At 45.3% G+C, this 21,632-nt stretch overlaps 1 protein-coding gene across 4 annotated transcripts in view; it reads left to right on the forward strand.

The window, feature by feature from the left end:
- CFAP70 (cilia and flagella associated protein 70) overlaps positions 1 to 21,632 on the forward strand; it is a 40,490-nt gene that overhangs the window by 13,382 nt on the left and 5,476 nt on the right. For 3 of the 4 annotated variants that reach the window (XM_084642279.1, XM_084642278.1, XM_084642281.1), the window contains 14 exons: positions 528 to 662; positions 1,964 to 2,125; positions 4,296 to 4,376; positions 4,884 to 4,975; positions 7,118 to 7,178; positions 8,581 to 8,772; positions 9,574 to 9,705; positions 11,345 to 11,470; positions 12,302 to 12,435; positions 12,545 to 12,660; positions 12,844 to 13,038; positions 17,526 to 17,678; positions 18,217 to 18,353; positions 20,065 to 20,217. In XM_084642279.1, the coding sequence (XP_084498405.1) occupies positions 528 to 662; positions 1,964 to 2,125; positions 4,296 to 4,376; positions 4,884 to 4,975; positions 7,118 to 7,178; positions 8,581 to 8,772; positions 9,574 to 9,705; positions 11,345 to 11,470; positions 12,302 to 12,435; positions 12,545 to 12,660; positions 12,844 to 13,038; positions 17,526 to 17,678; positions 18,217 to 18,353; positions 20,065 to 20,217 (1,869 nt within the window). The remainder of the gene's footprint in view (positions 1 to 527; positions 663 to 1,963; positions 2,126 to 4,295; positions 4,377 to 4,883; positions 4,976 to 7,117; positions 7,179 to 8,580; positions 8,773 to 9,573; positions 9,706 to 11,344; positions 11,471 to 12,301; positions 12,436 to 12,544; positions 12,661 to 12,843; positions 13,039 to 17,525; positions 17,679 to 18,216; positions 18,354 to 20,064; positions 20,218 to 21,632) is intronic. The other variant, XM_084642280.1, reaches the window with a different exon arrangement.

Below are 21,632 nucleotides of genomic sequence, written 5' to 3' on the forward strand. Positions count from 1 at the left end.
ATTACTTGAGAAAGTAACTGCTTGGGAAAGTGATTAGCTGATCTTTCCTTTGGCCAAGATGTTCCTTGAGCACCTCTCAGATGTTCAGGATCCTAAACTGGCCATATGATTTTGCAGCAATGACTATGTTCTCCTTGCCCCATACAGGACACTAAGCTCCTCATAACTCTAGCAAGACATTCTGTTTCCTAATCAGATGGTGAGTGCCTTTAGAGGCTTATATTTTTGAGTGCCACGGTACAGCCCACCAGGAACAGAGCACTTGGCTTCACTAAGAAAATGTGTCCTTGACCTGCAGAGATTGGAATAATATTGGGTATGGAAGGACTACAGCATATTCTTTCAAGCTGACATAGCTTTATGCCAGCTGGGGAAACTTCATAGACAGGACACCATTGATATAACTTTATTTTATTAGGAATTGGTGCAGTACGCAGAAGCCTGCAGTGATGGCCTAAAAACCTTGCAAAGAACAGTCCTGATAAGTCATTTAGCTAACTCATGCCTGGTCTTGTTTGCCTTTCCAGGGAGATGATGATGGACAGATTTTCTTCCATGGCGTGGCATACGTCAACATGGTGCCTTTGCTGTACCCTGGTGTGAAGCGCATACGAGGAGCTTTCCGTGTATTTGCATATCAAGACAGTGAGGTGTTTGGGAAGGTGAGAATGGGCTTGTACTGTACACTGCAGTACAATCTCCTCGTCCATCTATGTTCATGCGTCACATGTTTGGGAGCAGTCAGGGCTATCAGAATGGTACTTTAGGTTTGCCTTTACAATAAAGCTGGCTCTGAGACTTCACTGGATTTCCAAGTGCTCCAGGGAGAAGTAATAAGACAAGCTTATTGGAGCAGTTTCCTAAAAGAGCAGATTTATTTCCTAAGCCATAGTATGAGGCAGACATCCTGAGCAATGGGTTTTGGGGATTGAAGGGACCCTTAGGACATGACTTTTCTGCGCTCCTTTCTCTGGCAGCAGCTAATCAGTGTTGTAAAAATCCTCCTTCCCCCTTATGGTAGGTGTTTTCCCACCACTTCCTAGTGAGGCAGGTCCTCCCTAGGAAAATTTAGTGGTTACTGGATCAGTGTAGTTACCAATAGGGATGCTCAAAAGGTTTTAATTTAAATAAAAGGACCACATTGAGGTTGTAATTCATACAGTTTTTTCTGTTTTAGTTTCTCTTCTCCCCTTCACCCCAACCATGTTATTTAGGCAAATATTAACATTCATGTTTCCCACAGTAATAATAGAATGTTGAACTTGTTTCCATCTTTGTCCCAAAGCAGGAGAGACGCACACACACAGGAAAGTAATTTGGTTTTACTGGTCCCCTCGTTCACCTTAACTGTTGACTGAGGATCATAAATATCCCAGGTGCAGTCTAGTAGCTGGACCTGGATGAAAACACCAGCCCTTTCCTGTGTGAGTCACACAAACTTTGTCCTTCTAGGAGATGTATTATTGAAAAGCAGGTCCAGGCAGACAGCTTTCCTTTAGTCTCTGCTCTCCACAATATCCCAGCAGTGCTTTGGTGATGTCTTCTTTCCCATATGGTACTCCTCCCCGGGTCACAATTATAAAAATACATTGTAACTTGCAAATAAAACAACACATGCTCTCTCTGTCTCTCACATTCTCATTTCCTGGTCTCCTTAATGCCATGGGCTGGACCTTATGCTTGATGAGAGCTGTTGTCCAGATGATGTAGCTAATTCAAACCAACCTAAGTTATTGCACTAACCATAGCTTTTAAATAGGTGCTAAACTGCACGTGATGTAACCCTCCTATGCAGAGATAAAGTGTTATTTGAAAAGGCAACCTCTGAAAAATGTTTAGTGATAATTTAATGATTCATTGCTGTGCTCTAGCATGTGAAGGGTTGAGGCAAGAAAGGTGATGTCCAGTCCATCAATCTGCATTTCTTTTTTTGCCTCAATTTTATAATTTCCTTCTTTTTCAGACTAAGTGTCTATTCAGCATTTTACGTGATCTTGGGCATCAAGCCAATCTGAACAAATTAGGGCCAGTGATCGCAGCAGCCAGCTCCCCTCATTCAAAAGCTATTCCCAATAGGAACCAGAAAGAGGATAAAATGACCAAAGAGAAGGATGTTCTAAGAAAGGTAAGTGTAAGTTCAGACCTCACTGAAAATGCCAAGGTCAGGGCAAGCTGCAAAAGGGAGAGCAAATACACCCAAACACTGAAGTTAAGCTCATCAACCAGTCACAAACTGTACTTCTGATCCCCCGACACTGGTTATCAAGAAGCTAAAAAAGAAATCACACAGCCCCTTTAGTGCATTCCAGTTCTCTGGCTCCCAATCAGCACCTAAGTCCAGTATAGTGAGAAGTTATTTAAAAAACTCCACTCACGATATAAAATGTTCTTCTGACCCCAAAGGGTCAGCCACGTTACCAGGTCAGTATAGGTTTGGTTCTTAACCGAAATACTACGCTGCCAGCCAATCCTTTAGTGTCTAAAACTAAAAGTTTGTCATAAAGAAAAAAAAAAGAACAAGAAGAGAGTTGTTAAATGGTAAAGCACTCAGATACATACAGAGACTTCAAAGTCCATATATCAGGTTCTTAGCAATATTGATGAGATTGCTGGCTTGAAAGTCCCTCTGGAACACATCCACAGCTGGATGGGTCATTCAGTCCTTTGTTCAGAGCTTCATTTGTAGAAAAGTTACTCGAGGGTAAGAAGCAGGAATGAAGACAAAATGGAGAAGATGCAGCTGCCTTTTATATTCTTTTGCCATGTGGCTTGTACTTTTTGTGTCCCAAACACAAGCTTCACAGCACATGGCATGGAAAAGCCTCAGAGTTTTCTGTCTACCGGCGTGCCCCTACATGCCTTGCTATCTCATAAGGTGTATCCCTTGCCTTCTTTCAATGAGTCAGTTGTATAGCTGATGACCCTTGATGGGCCATTGAACAAGCTGGGCAGGGCTGATGCCAATCTGTCTGGGGGTGTTACCCAGATACACAGCACAAGTTTGGAAATAACAGATATACCCTACATATCTATAACTCACCATACAAAGGTGATGCAAACATATAAACAAGATTATCTACTTGGCAAATTATAGTATTTTCACAGATACCTTACATTGCATATCTGGTCAGATTCCTTGCAATTTTATAATATGGTATCAGTAATAATCAGTAATACATTAATCTTGAGCACTACACATTTGAGAATTATTAGATTCAAGATGATTTGTCATTTCCAGTGTATGCAGCAGATAAATCTGCGGCAAAATATTACCACTTTTAAATCACATCTTTGTTCATTGTTTTTATATTCTGTGCTAAAAGTAAACCCTATGATGACTGTTACAGGGTAATCATTTTTGTGCATTTGGTAGCACATTGTGTAAAGTCAGTTTAATGGTTTTTCCCATTAAAAAGATGCTGCAAACTGTATGGTCTGCTGTGCTGGGTGCTGCTGAATCTAGGCTATCTGGCACAGTAGACCACTGAGTAAAGAGGTCAAGGTGGGAGGGGGACACCCTGACATAAGCCATCCTCTAGGTCTCTGCAGGCATTTTGTATGCTCTTGTGCTAGTCTTCAGAGAACTAAAATCTCAAAATATGTAAAGAATATGAATTTTTTTTCATGTATTGAGCCTAGCATATCGCAGGGACACTTGTCTTGCAGGCTGTTGTCTCCACCGCTGGGCAATGAAGTTAAAGCAAATTTCTCTTTCATCTCAGGCCACAAATACAGTGTTTGTTGTCAAAAATGTCCATTTGGGGTCTCTTGCTTGTCCATCTATAAACACAATGTTTGACTAACAAATAAAAAAAACCCCAAACAAAAAAATTTGATTTAGTTGGGGATTGGTCCTGCTTTGAGCAGGGGGTTGGACTAGATGACCTGAGGTCCCTTCCAACCCTGATATTCTATGATTCTATGATATCACAAAGCGTCCCACATATTAGATGCTGCGTCAGTTTGTATAAGAGAAAGCAGGTTTGCGGAGCTCAGAAACTTGGAAACGTTGCATGTTATAGGACAGAAGGGAGGCAGGGGGCCAGCTAGTATTCCTTCTTCCTGAATGAAAAATCGTCATCACTCTGAATTTCCTAATACATGATGCATGAACCAAATCTAACATTGAGAATGGCATGGCTATTTAATATTTATGGCTTTCAAAACTGTAGCATGGTAAGCAGGTAATAAACCTCTGTTTTACTGCTCTCTTGGTGTCACAGGGACTGGATTAATTTTGGGAAGTGTGAGGATCTTTGAATACTGAACAATATAGGCCTTCTTTCTCTTGCTAGATGTCCACTACGCTAAAATCTCAGATGTCAGAGAGTGCTATAGAAACTGAAGCAACAGTGTGTCAGAACCTGGAAGGACAGGTAAGTGTATGCTTTAAACAGATGGAAAGAATCTGTAGACTGTCATTGTGTAAGTTCCCATAGCCCAGATTCCAACATCATCTACATAATTGACTTCTGCTAGGAGAGCTGAGGACTGGGGACTTTCATCTCTTTTGCAGCTACCACAGTGAGATCTCTCCAGTGACATCTGTGCACACATTATCGTTCAAGTGGGTCAAAAATATCGGGGACTGAATTTAGGAGGGTTCTTCAATAGCTTTCATATTTTGGCTTCCTTCTCAATAAATAAATAAATAAACTGGTTGCACACACTAAATCTCAGAGGAGATTTTCTCCAGACCTGTGCATTTCTCTAACTGGATTTTGCTGTGATATAAAATCTTGAGGGCAGATAAGAAAACGAGCTGTTACTCTATGATTCCAGCAGGGTCCTTGGTAAACATCTGACATTGAGCTAAGGGTTTAGTCATGGCAGCAGTGACACTGAAAAATGTGACACTGAGAGAGCAATGTCTGTCTTCACAGCAATATGTAGATGCAGGGACATTCCTGGTGATAGAAATAGAGCTGGCCAAGGCCTTGGTACCAAAACGATTGCCGGAGGAGCTCGCCAGCCGGTACGTAAAGGCGTGACTGTAACATTGGAGTCAGTGGTTTGACTGTAAGCTCCTCAGGCCAGGGACTGTTTTGTAATGTATCTGTTAAATGTCACGCACACTTGTGGTGCTGTGTAAATAATAATGGGCCTGATCCAAAGTCCACTGAAATCAACAGAAAGAATTGCCTTGACTTCATTGGGCTTTGGATCAGGCTCATTAAGAACAGGGAACTGGTGTAGGCTTGGAAGTCAGGAAGATAGATTCACATTTCACCCAGCCGCGTATGGTTCTTTTTAATGTATAATTTATTGAATAGGAAAGAGAGAATACTGAAAACAGATAAAATCCAACATGTGTGGAAGAAGAGTCTCACAAACTCTCTCGTTGCACAACTGAATCAACAGACCTAAGGGAACAGCACGGGGGGCAGAGAGATAGGAGAGGGTGTGAGAGGAGCCACTTAGACTTGGCTGAGGGGGTGGCAGCCCACTTCAGGCTGGGAAGGGTGGTCCCAGCAGTTCCTACCTACTCTCCAGGCCTCTGGGTCCCGCTGTTGCTTCCACCGCTCTCACTTCCACCACCCCATGCCCCCTTGTCCCCCCATCTCCATGCACAAGGTTACATGGGGGCAGAGCCCATGCAATAATTCCTTTGCAGGGGCACTACGCCCCACTGCCCCTGGAACAACACAGGAATTGCCACAATTCAAAGTAGGTCATTGGCCTACATAAACTGGTATGCTGTAGCAATGGTCTATGTCTGGTGAATGAGAGGAAGTTGAAACCCCTTTTTAATAGTCTTCAGTGTAACTTTGTTTACACCAGTTCTACTTCTGGGCAATTTGCTGAATTTGGTGTAATTGGTCCTGATTTATACTGGGGTAAGAGAGATTGGAATTGGGCTGAGGAAGCGCAGCCAGTTGTATAATGCTGAATGTTGGGCAGGAGGTCAGACTAGGTGACCACAGTGGCCTTGGGATCTGGGAATCTGGATTTTGGGTTTGAAATCTGAATCTATTCTGGCCCTGGATGGTAATCAGGTTACACCCAGAAGCGTGCTCATCTAATTGCAAATGTTATTCCTGTGTATGTCAATACTGAATCCTTTCTGGACTCATGTTTAAAATACTGTGAGTTCCACAGTCAGCTTCTGTGGGCTGAGTTAAAGATTCTCTATCAGTCTAAACTTGTATTTCCAGCTTTATTTGCCTGATCATTGACCCTTAACAATATTTTCACAATGTTCTCTAATAATAAAGTAGATAATGCTGTACAGTTTTCATTCCTGTCAGTAGTCATGGATTCCATGAGACTGGTATTGACAAACATACAAGATCTGACATGTGGGGGTTTCATAGGACAGCAGGTGGGTAGGTAAGTGGGGTAGGGGATGTACTTTGAATATTTGTACTGATGCTGAGCATTTTCAGAGACCAGCCCATGGCAATGCACAGAGGTGGGTGCTAGAGATCAGTTAACCCATTGCAGGAATAGAAAGGGCCAAGAACTAGACACTAGACTAGATAGTACAGGACAGTCAGATTTGTGAAAAGAGCCTAGGGACTTTATTCGCATTCATACTAAGCCCCCTCTACACCCTTTAAGGTAAATGAAAATCAGGCCTTGGGCCTTTAGTGAGGTGTGAGACAAGAACTAGTTAGCTAAGAAGTCATCATGAGCCACACACACTGAATGTAGAGATTTTTGTCTGCAGCAAGTTGTTCTTGGTCTATGGTATGTCTACCCGGCAGCTGGCAGGGTAATTTCCAATTCTACTTGAGCTGGCACACTGAAAATAGCGATGTGGCTGTGATGGCACGGCAGCAGCTCAGACTAGCTGTCCAAGAATTTACCCAGGAGGTCAGGCAGGATTGTACTTGGGCAATTAGCCCAAGCCACCACCCGTGCCATCACGGACACACTACTGCTTTTAGCATGATAGCTCAAGTGCATGTGTGTCTGGCTGAGTTGGGAATTGCCCTTCCAGCTGCTGTCTGGACATTTCCTGTGAGGCTTCATAATTTCTCCCATGATCTGATTGTTTCTGTGCCTTATCCCCATAACTGTAACAGGCCAATAACCCTAGAAATACTTGGGTCCAGGACAGATTGGGGCTGCTTTCTGCACATTGAATAGCTTCCTTCTGCTCTCTCTCACACAGAGTTAAGGAGATGATTCCTCCACGCCCTCAGCTACCACGCCGGAGTGCAGGAGCTAAGAAGGTAGGTCCTTTCTGTGACTGTTTTCCACTCCACAGGTGTCTAGTAACCCTCCACGATCCTCGTTTTCAGATCAACACTACCAAGAAGTCAGTAGTAGAATGAGCTAATAGGGCTATGTCTATACTACAGCCTGTGTCAACATAATGAATAAACCACCCCTCTGAGTGACATAGGTTACACTGACATAAGCGCTTTTGTGCACAGCGCTATCCGACATAGCTTCGGCTGTTCACAGAGGTGGTTTTATTATGCTGACGGGAGAGCTCTCTCCTGTTGGCATAGAGTGTCTTCACCAGATGTGCTACTGCAGCAGCACTGTACGTGTAGTCATGCCCTAAGATTTGCAGGGAACACGTTCCTTTCTAGAGGAGAAACAGAATGAAGAAAGCGTTTAGGGATGTATTTTGTATATGGTACTTGCATCACACCTTTAAGGAGCTCCTCCCCTAATCTGTGTTAGCTAGACTCATGGAAAATCAGAGAGGGAGGAAACAGCAGTAGTTGGGTTTTAAGTGAATTTAATGCTGGTGAAAGGTGTCAAATTGACAGCTCTAGATACTGACACCTTCTGTTTATCCCCAGAACAGTCACAGCCTGGGAGAGGCAGGGCCAGCTTCACCTTTCCGACAAACCAGTGTGCCTCAGCTCAGACCTGGAGGGTCCCACTTCTACCAACAAGAACTGAGTTCAGTTTCACTAAACCCACTCAATCCATGGCCTCTCTGAGATTGCCAACGAGTCCAAGTTTTGTAGGGTTTTGTGTGAGATATGGCCACTTGTTTTCTGGAAACTGGACTGAGACCACTGACTCATTTCCCATAGGTCACCAAACAACTTTCAGAAAAAATGACTTTTGATCACGGTTAGCTAGGATTGAGTTTGAACGTATGCCCTAGAAATGAAAGATGTAAGATAACTGATGCCAAGTGCTGCTATTGAATCGACTTGTACTATTGTGTCTGGTGTAGACAGAATGATATGTTTTGATAACAGCAGTAGTTGGAAGCTTCTGCCTTTTATATGCTAGAGATTACAGACTATGCTGCAGAGTCCATGACTTTAAAGTGGTCCTGACAAACAAAATATATTTTATGTAAAGCCTATTATACTACCATGGAAGAGATGATAATGTCTGATATACTAGATTATGCTGGAAAAATAAAACAGGAGGAATATCTAATTATAAAGGAGAAAGCTTCTATTTATACACAGACACCTTAGTAGTTATCAATCACTGATGGGAAGGATACGACAGGTTAATTGAGTCTGAGTCAGTCGTACTTAGCAGGAGGAGTGGTCTCTGTAACATAAGTCAGTTTCAAGCTTTGTACTAGAAGTTACCTTTAAAGTCTGAATCCCAAGGCCGGATTCCTGTTTCAGCTCCAGCTTCTCTGTTTTCTAGGCCGTGGAAGATTACCACAGTCAGATCACTAGTATTGCTGGAGCCATCCTGGATGAGTACCATGAGCTGTTTGGGAAGCAGATGGTTGATGGTGGTGTAATAGATCATCACACCCTGGAGGAACAGAAATGTCAACTGAACTATGAGCTCAACAGCTCAGGAAAATACTTTGCTTTTAAGGAACAGCTGAAGGCAAATCCTCCATTTGTATCTCTTTGATTGCCTTGTCATTTCCTTCCTGACTCTTTCTCTTCAGCAGAGAGCTTCTGTACTTCAATAGGAACTTTAAATGACAGGTGCCACCTTACTGCAACTGAGGAATCCCTTTCAAATAGTCAGTACCTGTTCCAGCAGGAGCATAAATTCTGAGGTTTCTGTTCTAATGGGGCAGGCAGTTGTCCAAACTTTGGCTGCATGTCAGGAGAATCTTTTCTGTCAGTGGGGTACAGCTCCAAGCCTGGACTCACAAAGGGCATGTGTTTGCACCACATTTCTAGGCAGGTTTAGTTTAGTTTCGAGCTAAAGAAAGGAATGGATAATCAGCTTTCCACATGCAGTAATCCTCTGTGTACAATTCTGGACCTGAACCATCCTACTAAGATAAAAAAAAGAGTTCACTTCTTTGATTTAGTTAGTCCTGGCCTATGCTTGTACCGCTCTGCCAATTGACCCCAGCTGTTGGAGGAACTGCCCTTTCTTGGGGTAAGAGCAGAATTCAGTCTCCATGTGTATTTATCCAATGCTCCACCATGGACTGCTCCACCAGTGGACTTGGGTCTGTCCAAGAGGGACCATAGTCTGGTAGGCTGAAAGTGGAATTCAGCTGCATCCCCTTAATCAGTGCTATACATGGCCTTCTTTCATTAAATATGTGTTATGGGTTCATGCTAAATGAACTTGGTGTTTTTTGGCTCTCTGCTGCTGCCACAGGGGAAAGTGGTAGGTTGAAGGGTGGGGCCCTATTGTCAAGTAGTTGTTTTATGTTCTCTGCAGCATGCAGTGGTGAAGATTGTGAGAGAGAAGTACTTGAGGACAACAGCATTCAACAACTTGGAGCAGCTACAAGCTTTCCTGAGTGAGCTGTATGTGTACCTGGTGGATCAGATGCACATTGCTCTAAACCAGGTAGGAAGACACCCAGTCACATAGTAAGAACATTGTCAAGTGTGACTTGGAATGTATTTATTTCACTATGGAGCTGAGCCCTGACATGGCTTTCTTAGAAATCAGTGGGGGCAGGATCAAGCCCTGAATATGCAATTACTACAATTAGCCTAACATGCAGACCCTGAGACATTTTTAATCTACATTATCTAGGTACTTCTATGGTCCCTGAAGGAACAAAATATGGACACCGTGTAGAATCAAGCACGTGGGTTTATTACGCACAGCGCTGGCGGAGTGTCACCTTGCTTATTAGGCTCAGAGACACTGCCAAACAATTGATTACAATGGATTATATGGATTTTCCATGGGCAGAGGGAAATGACGGGGTAGGCAGTCCCAAACCCCTGGATAGGTCTAGCAGCAAGACAAGATAAGCACAGTAGCCAATAGTCAAAGATTACATGATGTCTCCCCCCATGGTTTCAGGTTAACACATGACACATAATTAGTACACAGGTGTTTTCCTTTAAACAATGTATAGAGTGTGTTAGTATAATATATATGTTGAATTCTGATTTGGGGTCCATAGGAATGAAGTAGCTCCTCTGATTGTCCAAAAGGTACATACCTAGGGGTTAAAGCAAAGAAACATTGAAAAGTATATGGTAATAGAAATTGTCTTTCAAGTTGCTCATTTGTGCTTCTAAGGCAGGGACTGGTATCTGGGGTGGGGAAGAGGATGCCATATCTCATACTGACATGTTTGAACCTTTTCCATAAACTCAAGGTTGGTATGTGGGGAGAGCATGGTTACCTCCTTGCAGAGGAGTATACACACAGATCCAGACATAGGGCCTCTTTCATTCCTTTGGTCTGTTTGCAGCTTTTAGATAAAGCCACCAATTTACAGCTCCCACCTGGCTTTTGCTGACCAAGCTTATTTTAGCAAAAAGCATGGTTGTCTTTCATTTGTTCTGCTCTCTTAGCTAATATTGTCCACTATTTGCTAGGCCTCTGGCCTCTTGACCAAACTCTGGACTTTGGGCCTGTAAAAAGAACTGACACAGCCTATATCAGATTTTTACATAAACAGCATATGGATTTCGGCCCTTCAGTCCCATAGCCATAGAGTATGTATGCGTATGAGGTGTCTTTGGGTTGATGTATTTTAGGGGTGGATGAGGAGATGTCAGCTAGCAGACTCCTATATATGATACAGATCTTTCATTGTGTATCAAAGACCCACACTGGTGACATTACACAAATTACTAAAGTAGGAAGCTTGCAATATTCTTGGTCCATATGGAAGTCCTTAGATGTTTCTTCGGTTTTTAAGATTGTGACCTTCTGATACCACTAGACCACAGGTGTAAATAATGAGGAAGACACCTAGCTTATGTGGTGAAGATAGCTTGAAGTCCGACATGATTTTACATACCTGATAGTGAGGTACAGATGAGAGAGATGCAGGAGTGAGTCCCATTTGCCATCAAAAGTCGGAATGATTTATAATTTGTCGCCCCTCCTGTAATGTATTGCATTTTGTATCACACTGGATTTGTACAGTGATGCCACAGAGTGACCTAGTTCATCCTTGCCAAACTTCTGTGTGCTGATTTGACTTAATTTTATCTCCTGTGTCCTTGTCTCTTAACAGATACTGTCACAAGAGAGTACTGACGTTGCCTCACCCACCTTCACAAGCTGTGAGCAGCTCCGACTCTTTGCTCATGAAGCCGAAGTCAATGAGGACTATGCTCTGGCATCTGTCTACTATCACGAGGTAAGGGAGCTTCTCCCTTCCCTTCCTTCTCTCCAGGCATATTGTTTGGTACACAGTGTGTTATAGGGATGACAGTGGAACTGAAATCAACGAGGGAGGAATAGCTCAGTGGTTTGAGCATTGGCCTGCTAAACCCAGGGTTGTGAGTTCAATCCTTGAGGGGGCCATTTAGGGATCTGGGGCAAAAATTGGGGATTGGCCCTGCTTTGAGCAGGGGGTTGGACTAGATGACCTCCTGAGGTCCCTTCCAATCCTGATATTCTATGATTCTATGAATGAAGACCTCAAGTTTCTTACTGTAAATCCACTGTAGGCTGGGCACAGTGAAGGAAGAAAGATGCTGCTCAGTAGGCTTAGCACTTAGCATTGTGAGTTGTCAGGATAATGTTTATCTCAGGCTGAACCATAACAGAGGCTGACCATGTCATTGTGGGCTTTCATCCTGATGGGGAGGGGAAAAGAAAGGATCTGATGAGCTGTCACAAAAGGCAGCTAGAGTGAGAACTGGAAGATTATGTCATCTAACAAGAGGGAGCTAGAAGGAAAAGCAACAAGACTGGCTAAAGATGGAGAAGTCTCTGCTCCTTACTGCCAGGTGAAGGAGGCAAAAAGACTGAAAGTGGGTAGACTGAAAATTGATACTGGTCATGATCCCTGCTTAGGAGAAACTCTAGCTCATAGCAAATAAAAGCTGACAGTTGGCAACCAAATGTTGGGGTGAAGGTACAGAAAGGGAAATTAGCATAAAACTGGAACCCCTCATTCTAAACTTCTTCTTCATCAGCTAAAACTCCAGGAATCCTAACTGTAGCAATTATATCTTATACCTAGAGGCTGGCTCGTGACCGCCAGATTGTCCAGCACTGGCTAGATTATGGGGCATTCTGCCTCCTGATGGAGGAAAATATCAAAGCCCAGGAGTGTTTTCGTGAAGCTCTTTCTCTGAACCCAAGTCACCTGCACAGGTACTGCTGGTTCCGGCTAGGAGGGATGGCAGAGAGAGGGGTCTGTTTAATGTCACTGATTTAATCAGTTGTGGATCTTTATGGATAACCTGTTTGACACCGTCTCTAGCTTGCTGCTGTGTGGTATCATAGCTGTCATGATGGAGCACTATGAAGAGGCAGAAATCTTCTTTGAGGATGCCACCTGCTTGGAGCCATCCAGCATCGTGTCCTGGACTCTCTTAGGTATGAGATCAACTGAATATGTACTTTTGATAAACTCTGTAGACCTTATGTTTTGCTCCTTATTTTGGTCCTGATCCCCATTGCTAGCTCTGGTGCTGTAAGAGCAGGAGTATGGAACCCAGCAGAACAGAGGGAAATAGCTGCAACAACTCCTCATTGTGCAATTTTTTTGTCTCCTCTCAGGTTTGTTCTATGAAATACAGGAAAATGATATTCGGGTGGAGATGGCCTTCCATGAGGCTAACAAACTACTGAAGGCACAACTGGCCAAAGAGAAAAATATCGCTGAAGCTGCTGAAGAAGGAGGAAAAAAGCTACACTCTCTTTCTGCCACAGTTCTAAGACCTGTCACTTCTCCCCAGGAAGACACCCTACCAGGTAAGTCAGCAGTGTAGCCAGCAGCCAATCAGAGACTAGCGAGAAGGGCACTCAGATTTAATGTGGAGGGATGGTGTCCAGTGAAACATATGAGAGGAAAATTAGTGTTGGCTCTTTTGACCCAAGCAGTCAATCAAAGTGGGGGCACTGGGGATGTTCCAGTTGGAAGAAGAAATTGATGGAGTCTGGTATATTCTTTATTGTAATCTTGTTTATTTAAAAAGAATATGCAAAGTCCTGTTTCTCTGACTGCAGAAGGAACCAAGAACAAAAGGAGCAGCTTCTTAGCTTACCACCCCCAAGCCTACCAGCACCAGATCTGAAAGTTCTAGCTTTCTCTTTTAAGGGCATATCTACACTTGCAAAGTTACAGCACCACTCAGAGAGCGCAGAAGGGAAACCGCTGTTGTGTGTTCACACTGACAGCTGCCTAAGCAATAGCGTGTTCACACTTGCAGCACTATTCAGAGTGGTGCACTCTGGGCAGCTATCCCACAGAGCACCTCTTTCTCTTCTGCCGCTAAGACTTGTGGGAAGGCGGAGGGGGTCACAGAGCATCCTGGGTCCATTCCCAATGCCCCGTGATTCATTGCTTTGCATTCCATCAATCCCTGTGCTTCCGTCCGCATTTGGCGCCATCTTTCAACCGTTTGTGTACTGCGCGCCCTGCCTCTTTCAGGGTGCATGAATGGATCCCGAACTGCTGACCAGTATGCTGCTCGCTCTGACCAACATGTCATGGGTGGTAGTGGAGTTATTCCTTACACTCCTCTTGCCTTTGTAGTGTAACATGGATTTCGCCACATGTAGTAGCTACGACACAAGATTGCTTCTGGCATTCACAGAGGTGCCGACCACAGTGGAATGCCGCTTTTGGGCTCGGGAAACAAGCACTGAGTGGTGGGATCAAATCGTGATGCATCTGGGATAACGAGCAGTGGCTGCAGAACTTTCGCAGGAGGAAAGCCACATTCATGGGACTGTGTGATGAGCTCACCCCAGCCCTGCGGCGCAAGGACACGAGAATGAGAGCTGCCTTGTCACTGGAGAAGTATGTGGCGATAGCACTGTGGAAGCTAGCTACTCCAGACTGCTACCGATCAGTCGCTAAGTAGTTTGGAGTGGGAAAGTCGACCATTGGAGTCGTGTTGATAGAAGTGTGCAGGACCATTAATCGCATCCTGCTCCGAAAGACTGTGACTCTGGGCAACGTGTGCGACATTGTGGATGGCTTTGCACAAATAGGCTTCCCTAATTGTGGCACGCACATTCCAATTCTGGCACCAGACCACCTAGCCACCGAGTACATTAATTGCCAGGGGTATTTCTCAATGGTTCTCCAGGCGCTTGTGAATCATTACAGACATTAACGCAGGCTGGTCCAGAAAGGTGCATGACGCACGCATCTTTCGGAACACTGGCCTGTTCAAGAAGCTGCAAGCAGGGACTTTCTTCCCGGACCAGAAGGCCACCATAGGGGAAGTCGAAAGCCCATTGTGATTCTGGGAGACCCCGCCTACCCCTTAATGCCATGGCTCATGAAGCCATACACGGGGCAATTTGACAGCAGCAAGGAGCAGTTCAACAACAGGCTGAGCAAGTGCAGAATGGAGAGTGCATTTGGCCGTTTAAAAGCCCACTGACGCTGCCTTGATGGGAAGCTGGACCTGGCCGATGACAATATTCCTATGCTTATAGCTGCATGTTGTACACTTCATAATATTTGTGAAGGAAAGGGTGAAAGTTTCACTCAGGGCTGGACCACTGAGATCAGCGCCTGGAGGCTGAGTTTGGACAGCCAGAGACCAGGGCTATTAGAGGGGTGCACTGCGGGGCCATAAGGATCAGGGATGCCTTGAGGCAGCAATTTGAAGCTGAAAGCCACTAATATTTGTTGCTATGCACAGGAGTGCAGTGCTTGTAATGCTAGGAGGTGATTGTGACTGGTACAGACAATGCAATATGAAGGTTTAACATAATTGTCTGTTGCTTTGCAGGGCTCTGTTTGCTTTCAGTTAATAGAATAAAGATTGCTTTCAAACCAACACAATTCTTTTATTAAAAAATAACAACCAGAGGACAGAGTCAAACAAAGAAACCATCAGCAGTGAGGGGGATGAGGGAAGGAAAGGTCACAGGAGGAGGTGGGATCCCGGAATGGCTAAAGATTTCTATATGTCCAGGGATCATATCCAGTCTTCTCCTTTGGAGTACAATGCAGCGGGTACTGTACTTCAGCAGGGCCAAACTGCAGAGGGATGGGTGTTGAATGCAGTGGGTAGTGGGAGTCCGGAGTGCTGGACTGTGACGGGAGAGGAGTGGAATGCCGCGGGTATAGACTGGAGCCAGGAGGTAGATAAGAGCGTGTTGGCAGTGTCTGCAGGGAGCATGGGAAAGAGTTTTGTAACAGTGGCTTTAGGAGAGGGCGGGCGCGGAGCTGCTCGGTTTGCAGTGCTAGTATCGCCTGGAGAATGAGCCGCTCCGTGGCTTCCTTCTGGCTTGCTGCATTCTCCTTTTAGTCCCCTTCTCGCTGTCCTGCCACTCCTTCAATTCCTGTTTCTCAGCGGTGGAATGCATCATAACATCATGCAGAAAGTCCTCAGTTCTTTGTGGCCACTTTCTAATTCTGCGTAGCCATTCAGCCACCGATAACAAAGAGGGAGGCTGGGCTCCCAAGGTAAAATGCAACATGTTACAGAAGCAGTATTGTTTGCAACACACAGACAACAGTGATTCAGTGATTTAAAACACAGCCAGTACTCACACCTGTCACTAACTGGCTGACCCCAGGCAAGCACACATGAGCCACAAGACCCCCAAAATGGTGAGTAGCCACAGGGGCAGGGTAAATCACTCTTCCCGGACCCTGCTGTACACTGGGCACGTGTCTCTTGGGGAGAGCCAGTACTGTAGGGGAGCCTGATAATCATTTCTGTCCCCACATTTTCCACAGGATGTGATCGTTATGGAAGATATCTCACTGCAGAGGGTGAGCAGGGAATCAAGGGAGGGTCTTCTCCAAGACTGTGGCTTCTGCCCTGGCACTTATGCAGCTTGCCTGTGTGCAGCAATGGTGTCCCCCATCCCCCTCTGGTGATGGCACAGTGGCGCGGGAAAGTTACTGTTAATGGGGCAAGAAACAAAGCAACTCTGCCGAAGAACCTGCGGCAGCGGATTGTCCAGTATCTCCATGAGAGTTTCCTGGAGATCTCTGAGACAGATTCCTGTGAGGTGAGGGAGTCAATCAACAGCCTGTTCTGCAGCTCAGACTAGGCATGCAGTGGAAGACAAACCTGCTTTCTGCAACCCTCTTGCCCCCAACAACTCGCTTTAGTGAGTCCCAAAATCAAACCCACTCACCAGGGGCCTCCTCTCTTGTTTGCGTTTCGCCAACATCCAACAGCTGTGACTGGCTAGCCTCCTCTGGGGTAGAAAAGAGCTCCTGGCTGCATGCATCTCTGGCCTCCAAGTCTTCCTCTGCCTCTGGGTCTCCCTCCCCGTCCATATCCTTGTCCAAGATTTCCTCCTCCTGGCTCGGTCCACTCTTGACTGACCCGCGAGCCACCAAAGTATCCACAGTGGTCTTTACAGTGGAGGTGGGGTCACTGCCGAGTATCGCGACCAGCTCTTTGTAGAACCGGCAGCTCGTGGGCACAGCACTGGAGCGGCGGTTTGCCTCCCATGCCTTGTGGTAGGCGTTCCGCAACTCCTTCACTTTGACCCTGCACTGCAGTGTGTCCTGGTCACGGCCCCTTTCTGTCATGCATAGTGAAATCTGTCTGTAGGTATCATATTTCCTATGGCTGGAGTGCAGCTGGGACTGGACAGCCTCCTCTCCCCAAACGCTGCAGAGGTCCAGCAGCTCGGCATTGCTCCAAGCGGGGGATCACCTGATGCGTGGAGCAGGCATGGCCACCTGGAAAGACGCGCTGAGACCACTGCACGTATCACCAAGAAAACAGGAAGGGGACTTTCAAAATTCCAAAGGAATTTATGGGGTGGGGGATGACGGTTGGTCACCTAAGGGCAGGGCAGTAGAGTTCAAACCGATGACAAGAGAAGTGAGAAGAGGCATTGTGGGACACCTCCCGGAGGCCGATCACAGCACTGTAATCGACCAGGGTGTCTATGCTGGCACTGCAGTGCTGTAGTCCCGGCGCAGAAAACTCAACGCCTCTTGTTGGGGTGGTTTTTTTACAGCGCTGCAACTGCACAACTTCGGAGTAACAATGCAGAAAGCTGCTTTACTGTGCAGAAACTTGTCAGTGTAGACAGGGCCTTACTGATACTTCATTATAACTTTGCAAGGTATTAATGTAACGAAAAATCCATTCCCAGTGATTTGCATCCAGGGCAGTATTTTCCCAGCAGACCTGGAACTGTGCTAGTTCTGCAATTTTCTGAGTTCTCTCGGGTACAGCGTCTTGCTAAGAAGTGACCAGTTTATGGAGAACTTTTCATTGCACTTAATCCATTGTGGGGTTTAGTTCCAGATGAGGCTCCAGATGGCTCCCTGAAAGTACAGCCAGATTCTGTAGAGCCTGTTGTAACTATCCACCTGCCAGAAGATGACCCTGCAGTGAAACTGACCAAGAAGCTTTCTCCCACTCTCAATAAGAACAGGGAGACGTCCCAGAAAGGTTAGAAAGTGGGGTCCGTGGCTTAGAGTACCGGGGCAGAGGGTTGGGACTTCACAGCAACCAGTGGCAAAGATGTGGTGAGATTAAGTACAGATAATATTGGAGATAGTCAGTAAAAGCTAATTTACTTGCCATTCAGTTCATCCAGATAGGGTACAAAGCAGCAGGGTTTGCTCTCCAACCCAGGTTAGGAATCTTCAGCAAAGTGGATTATCTTGTAAACGGTCCAGCCAGAGCCCAGCCATTAAACAGCGCCTGAACCAAGCCCCGCAAGCCTGAGTGAACTGTCACGGGCCAGCCCTGGGTTTTTAATTGTACTATAGATGTACCCTTTGTGACAATAGTGTAGCTTCCTTTTGCATCATTTATCAAAACTTAAGCACTTAAAAAATCAAAGAAATGACTAGTTAAGGTCAGCTGAGGCCTATCTGGCTCACATAATAAACAAATACTTGATTTGGTTTTGGATTATCACTGTTATTCTGAACCTCTGGTCTTTACAGCACCCATGAGCCTCTCTCTCTTGCTGTTATTTCAGTAATGAAGAAACCTAGTGGAGGAGCACTTGATCCATCACATGCGGTGGCTCCTGTCCCCATTTCTGGACTTTCACAGCCCTCCCACACAATCTTCATGGAGACCATACACTTCTTGATGGAGGTCAATGCTCTACAGGTCTGTGCAGCATAAACTGGGGAAGGAAGGTGGCATTAGGATTTTGAACTCATTTCAATGGGTGACATTTACTTCCCTGTGGTATTAAAATAGTGAGATCATGGCAGCTTCCAGTAGGATGTTCTTATGGGTTTAAAGAGTGGGCTATGCAGACTCAACTCATCGAATATCAGTCAAGTCAACATTACTGTCAAGTGCTGATAAGATATGGCTGTTTAGAGAATTCAGAACTGAAATGATCCTAAGATGCATCAAAATAACCTTAGCTAGGCAAAGTAATAGGAGTGTTCAAACCCACCACTGGCTTGTTGCAGGAAGAACAAGTAATCCAATTTTTGTCCATAACACGGCCTCTTTCAAGGATAGTTTTGAGAGGAAACACCTATTATTTTGATGCATCCTACAGACCAGGTGGTCACTTCTTGGATCAGAATAGCCATCCAGGCACTTCTGTGTGCATCTGAGTAACCTTTCACATGCATGTGGAGTAGGCCCTTCCAAAACAATGGCTCCCTGTGGGTTTCATCAGCTGGAACTCCCCCTGTGACCTTGGATTTCACAATAGCCAACATATGTTGCATTTAATCGTAGCAGTACAGAATAACTAAAAGAGTTGTGAAGAGGACTCCTGGCACATATATTGTTCCATAGACTTTCACCTGTCCCCATCATTCTGATGTATAAGCATACACTTTTGACCTTAGTGCTCCTCTATCACTGATGCTCTGGGCAGTCTAGTTCCTCCTTTGATTACGGTCACTCACTGCTTGTAGTATTTCTTCCCAGGTGATGCCAGCGCATTCACTATCTTCTAACACTGTCTTCTGCCGTTCTTCCTTTGCCTTCCTCATTTTCGCTTTCCTCTCTCAGGCACCCAGTTCAATGCTTTCTTATCATATTGCCTCATGCATTAAAACCATGCAATTTTAATATCCCAAAGGAGCAAAAAACACTTTCCAAACCAATATACAATAAAAACAGCAGCTCTAGGAAAGGGTGTGCAGTGGGAGGCCATGGAGGTACCTGGGAGACTCACTGCCCAGACCTCCTCCTCAGTCCCAGTGCCAACTTGTATGTGCCCCACATCCCCTAATCCACATTCTGTCTCTTACACATTCATCCTCCCTTCAAGTTAAAACCAGCAGCACCAGTATCAGTCTATTGGACAACCCTTGTCCATTAGACCAGAGACACTCTGAGCAACCACTGGGGGTTTGTCAGAGGAACTAGTCATAACAGCACTCCAAGCTCCTCTTGTCTGGCAACTTGTCTTTCAGTTCTGTCCCCACTATCTCCTAGCCTGTATTGACAGGGACCTCCTCGAATGCCGTGACTTCCACATTGTGCTGTATGACGTTAACCTGACAGAGAAGGGATAGAAAATCTTCTGAGTGTTAACAGCAAACAAAGAAAACTAAAAGCAACTGAAACTAAAATTTCAAAGGAAAAAATGTATCTGTCCAGGGTTTGAACTGCTAATGAGACACCCTATCATTAAATCAGAGGGTGCCTTGAGGGAACATGTAAAGTCATCTTGAAACATTACCTGTGTGTTCCGAAATGTACAGTGCATGGTGAGCATTCAGATTGTCTGTCACAGAGGAAGCTGCCTGTTTTCCCTTTGCTCCATGCTGGGAGCAGAACAGTGGTTGGGATGTCCATGGCTGGAGTTAGTTTCATTACAATGCCTGTGTGTGGCTTTCTCTTTCAGTTTGTTCACAGGGCGCTAGCACATGAGCTACTCTGCCAGCAGGAAGGACCCAGCTGTGAGTATTACCTAGTGCTGGCACAAACACACTTGCTCAGGAAGGACTTCTCTAAGGCTGAAGAATGTCTGCGAGAGGCTATCCAGACTGACTACCTGGTAACTATGTTTTGTAGCGCTGTGCTGCCCTGAGCAGTCACCATGCTCTCTCGGAACACAATGAGCTTTGCAGAACAATACAGTCTGTCCCCTGCTATGTTCGTTCCAATGGGTCAGATCCTGAGGTCTTGACTCAATCTTTATTCAATCAAATTCCCATTACAGTCAGTAGGAGTTTGCCTAAGCAAGGATTACATGAAAGTTGAGTCAAGTATCAGGGGATAGCCGTGTTAGTCTGTATCCCCAAAAACAACAAGGAGTCCGGTGGCACCTTAAAGACTAACAGATTTATTTGGGCATAAGCTTTTGTGGGTAAAAAAACCACTTCTTCGGATGCACCATAAAAGTTGATTAAGAACATCAGGATTTGGCCTGTTTCACTTCTCTCCCCTTTATTTAGTTCATTATTTTGCATTCTAGTTGATCTTCTAGAGGCACCACAGCAGGGTGAAGACGCATATCTCTGTCTTTCTTTCCCCTCGGTGTATATGTTACTCTTGGGGGAATTCTGCGCCACTATGCAATGCAGAATTTTGCAGAAATTAACATTGTGCATGCAGAATTTCCTCTCCCCCACAGAAATGGGCTGCAGTGCTGCTGGCCGCAGAGCCCAGCTTGCACGTTGAAGGTGGGGGGGAGGGAAGGGGGGGAAGCTAAAGGGTTCCTGACAGCTGCAGTTCCCAGCATGCCCTGTGGGAAGGAAAGGGCAGCACACAGCAAACGCCATGCAAGCCTGGGATTGAGCATCAGGCTGTTTGTACCTCTGGATCCCTGTGCTCTGGGGGCCAGGTATCTAGGCCGGGTGGGGGGGACGGACCACAGCTGGGCTCTGGTGGGGAGGGGAGCAGATATCTGGGCTAGGGGGAACCCGTGTCTGGGCTGGGTGGAGAGGGGGTTCAGGTGTATTGGCTGAGGCCCCCTCCCCAGCTGGGCTGTGGAAGGGAGGGGTTGTGGGTGGCTGAGCTCTGTGGGGTGGGGGGAGAGGGGGAAGGGGACAGAGAAACAGAAGTTGGGTTGTCATAGGGCTTTCTTTAACTCCCTACCCTGGGGGGAATTTTTGTGTGTGTCTGTATTGTTACAGACATACTTGCTGACAGGCATTTTGAAATAAATTACAAAAATAATTGAAACTGGCGTGATTATGCAGTGTTATTTTCACAAATAAAATTTGCAGAATTTTGCAGAATTTAAAATATTGTGTGCAGAATTTTTAATTTTTTGGTGCATGTCCCCAGGAGTAATATGTCTCTTTCTCCCTGTGTGAACATGTGCACTTCTCTATTTCATTCATTATATATATGAATGAAATAGAGAACTGCAGATATTCGGATGAAAGGGAGATGGATCTTTTGTGATTGTCAGGTTGAATGGAGCACGCAGACAGCAGCAGAACTAATATCGCTACATGTTTTTTA

Source organism: Lepidochelys olivacea, assembly GCF_965140295.1.
Source record: "Lepidochelys olivacea isolate rLepOli2 genome assembly, chromosome: 10".
Classification (NCBI taxonomy): domain Eukaryota; kingdom Metazoa; phylum Chordata; order Testudines; family Cheloniidae; genus Lepidochelys; species Lepidochelys olivacea.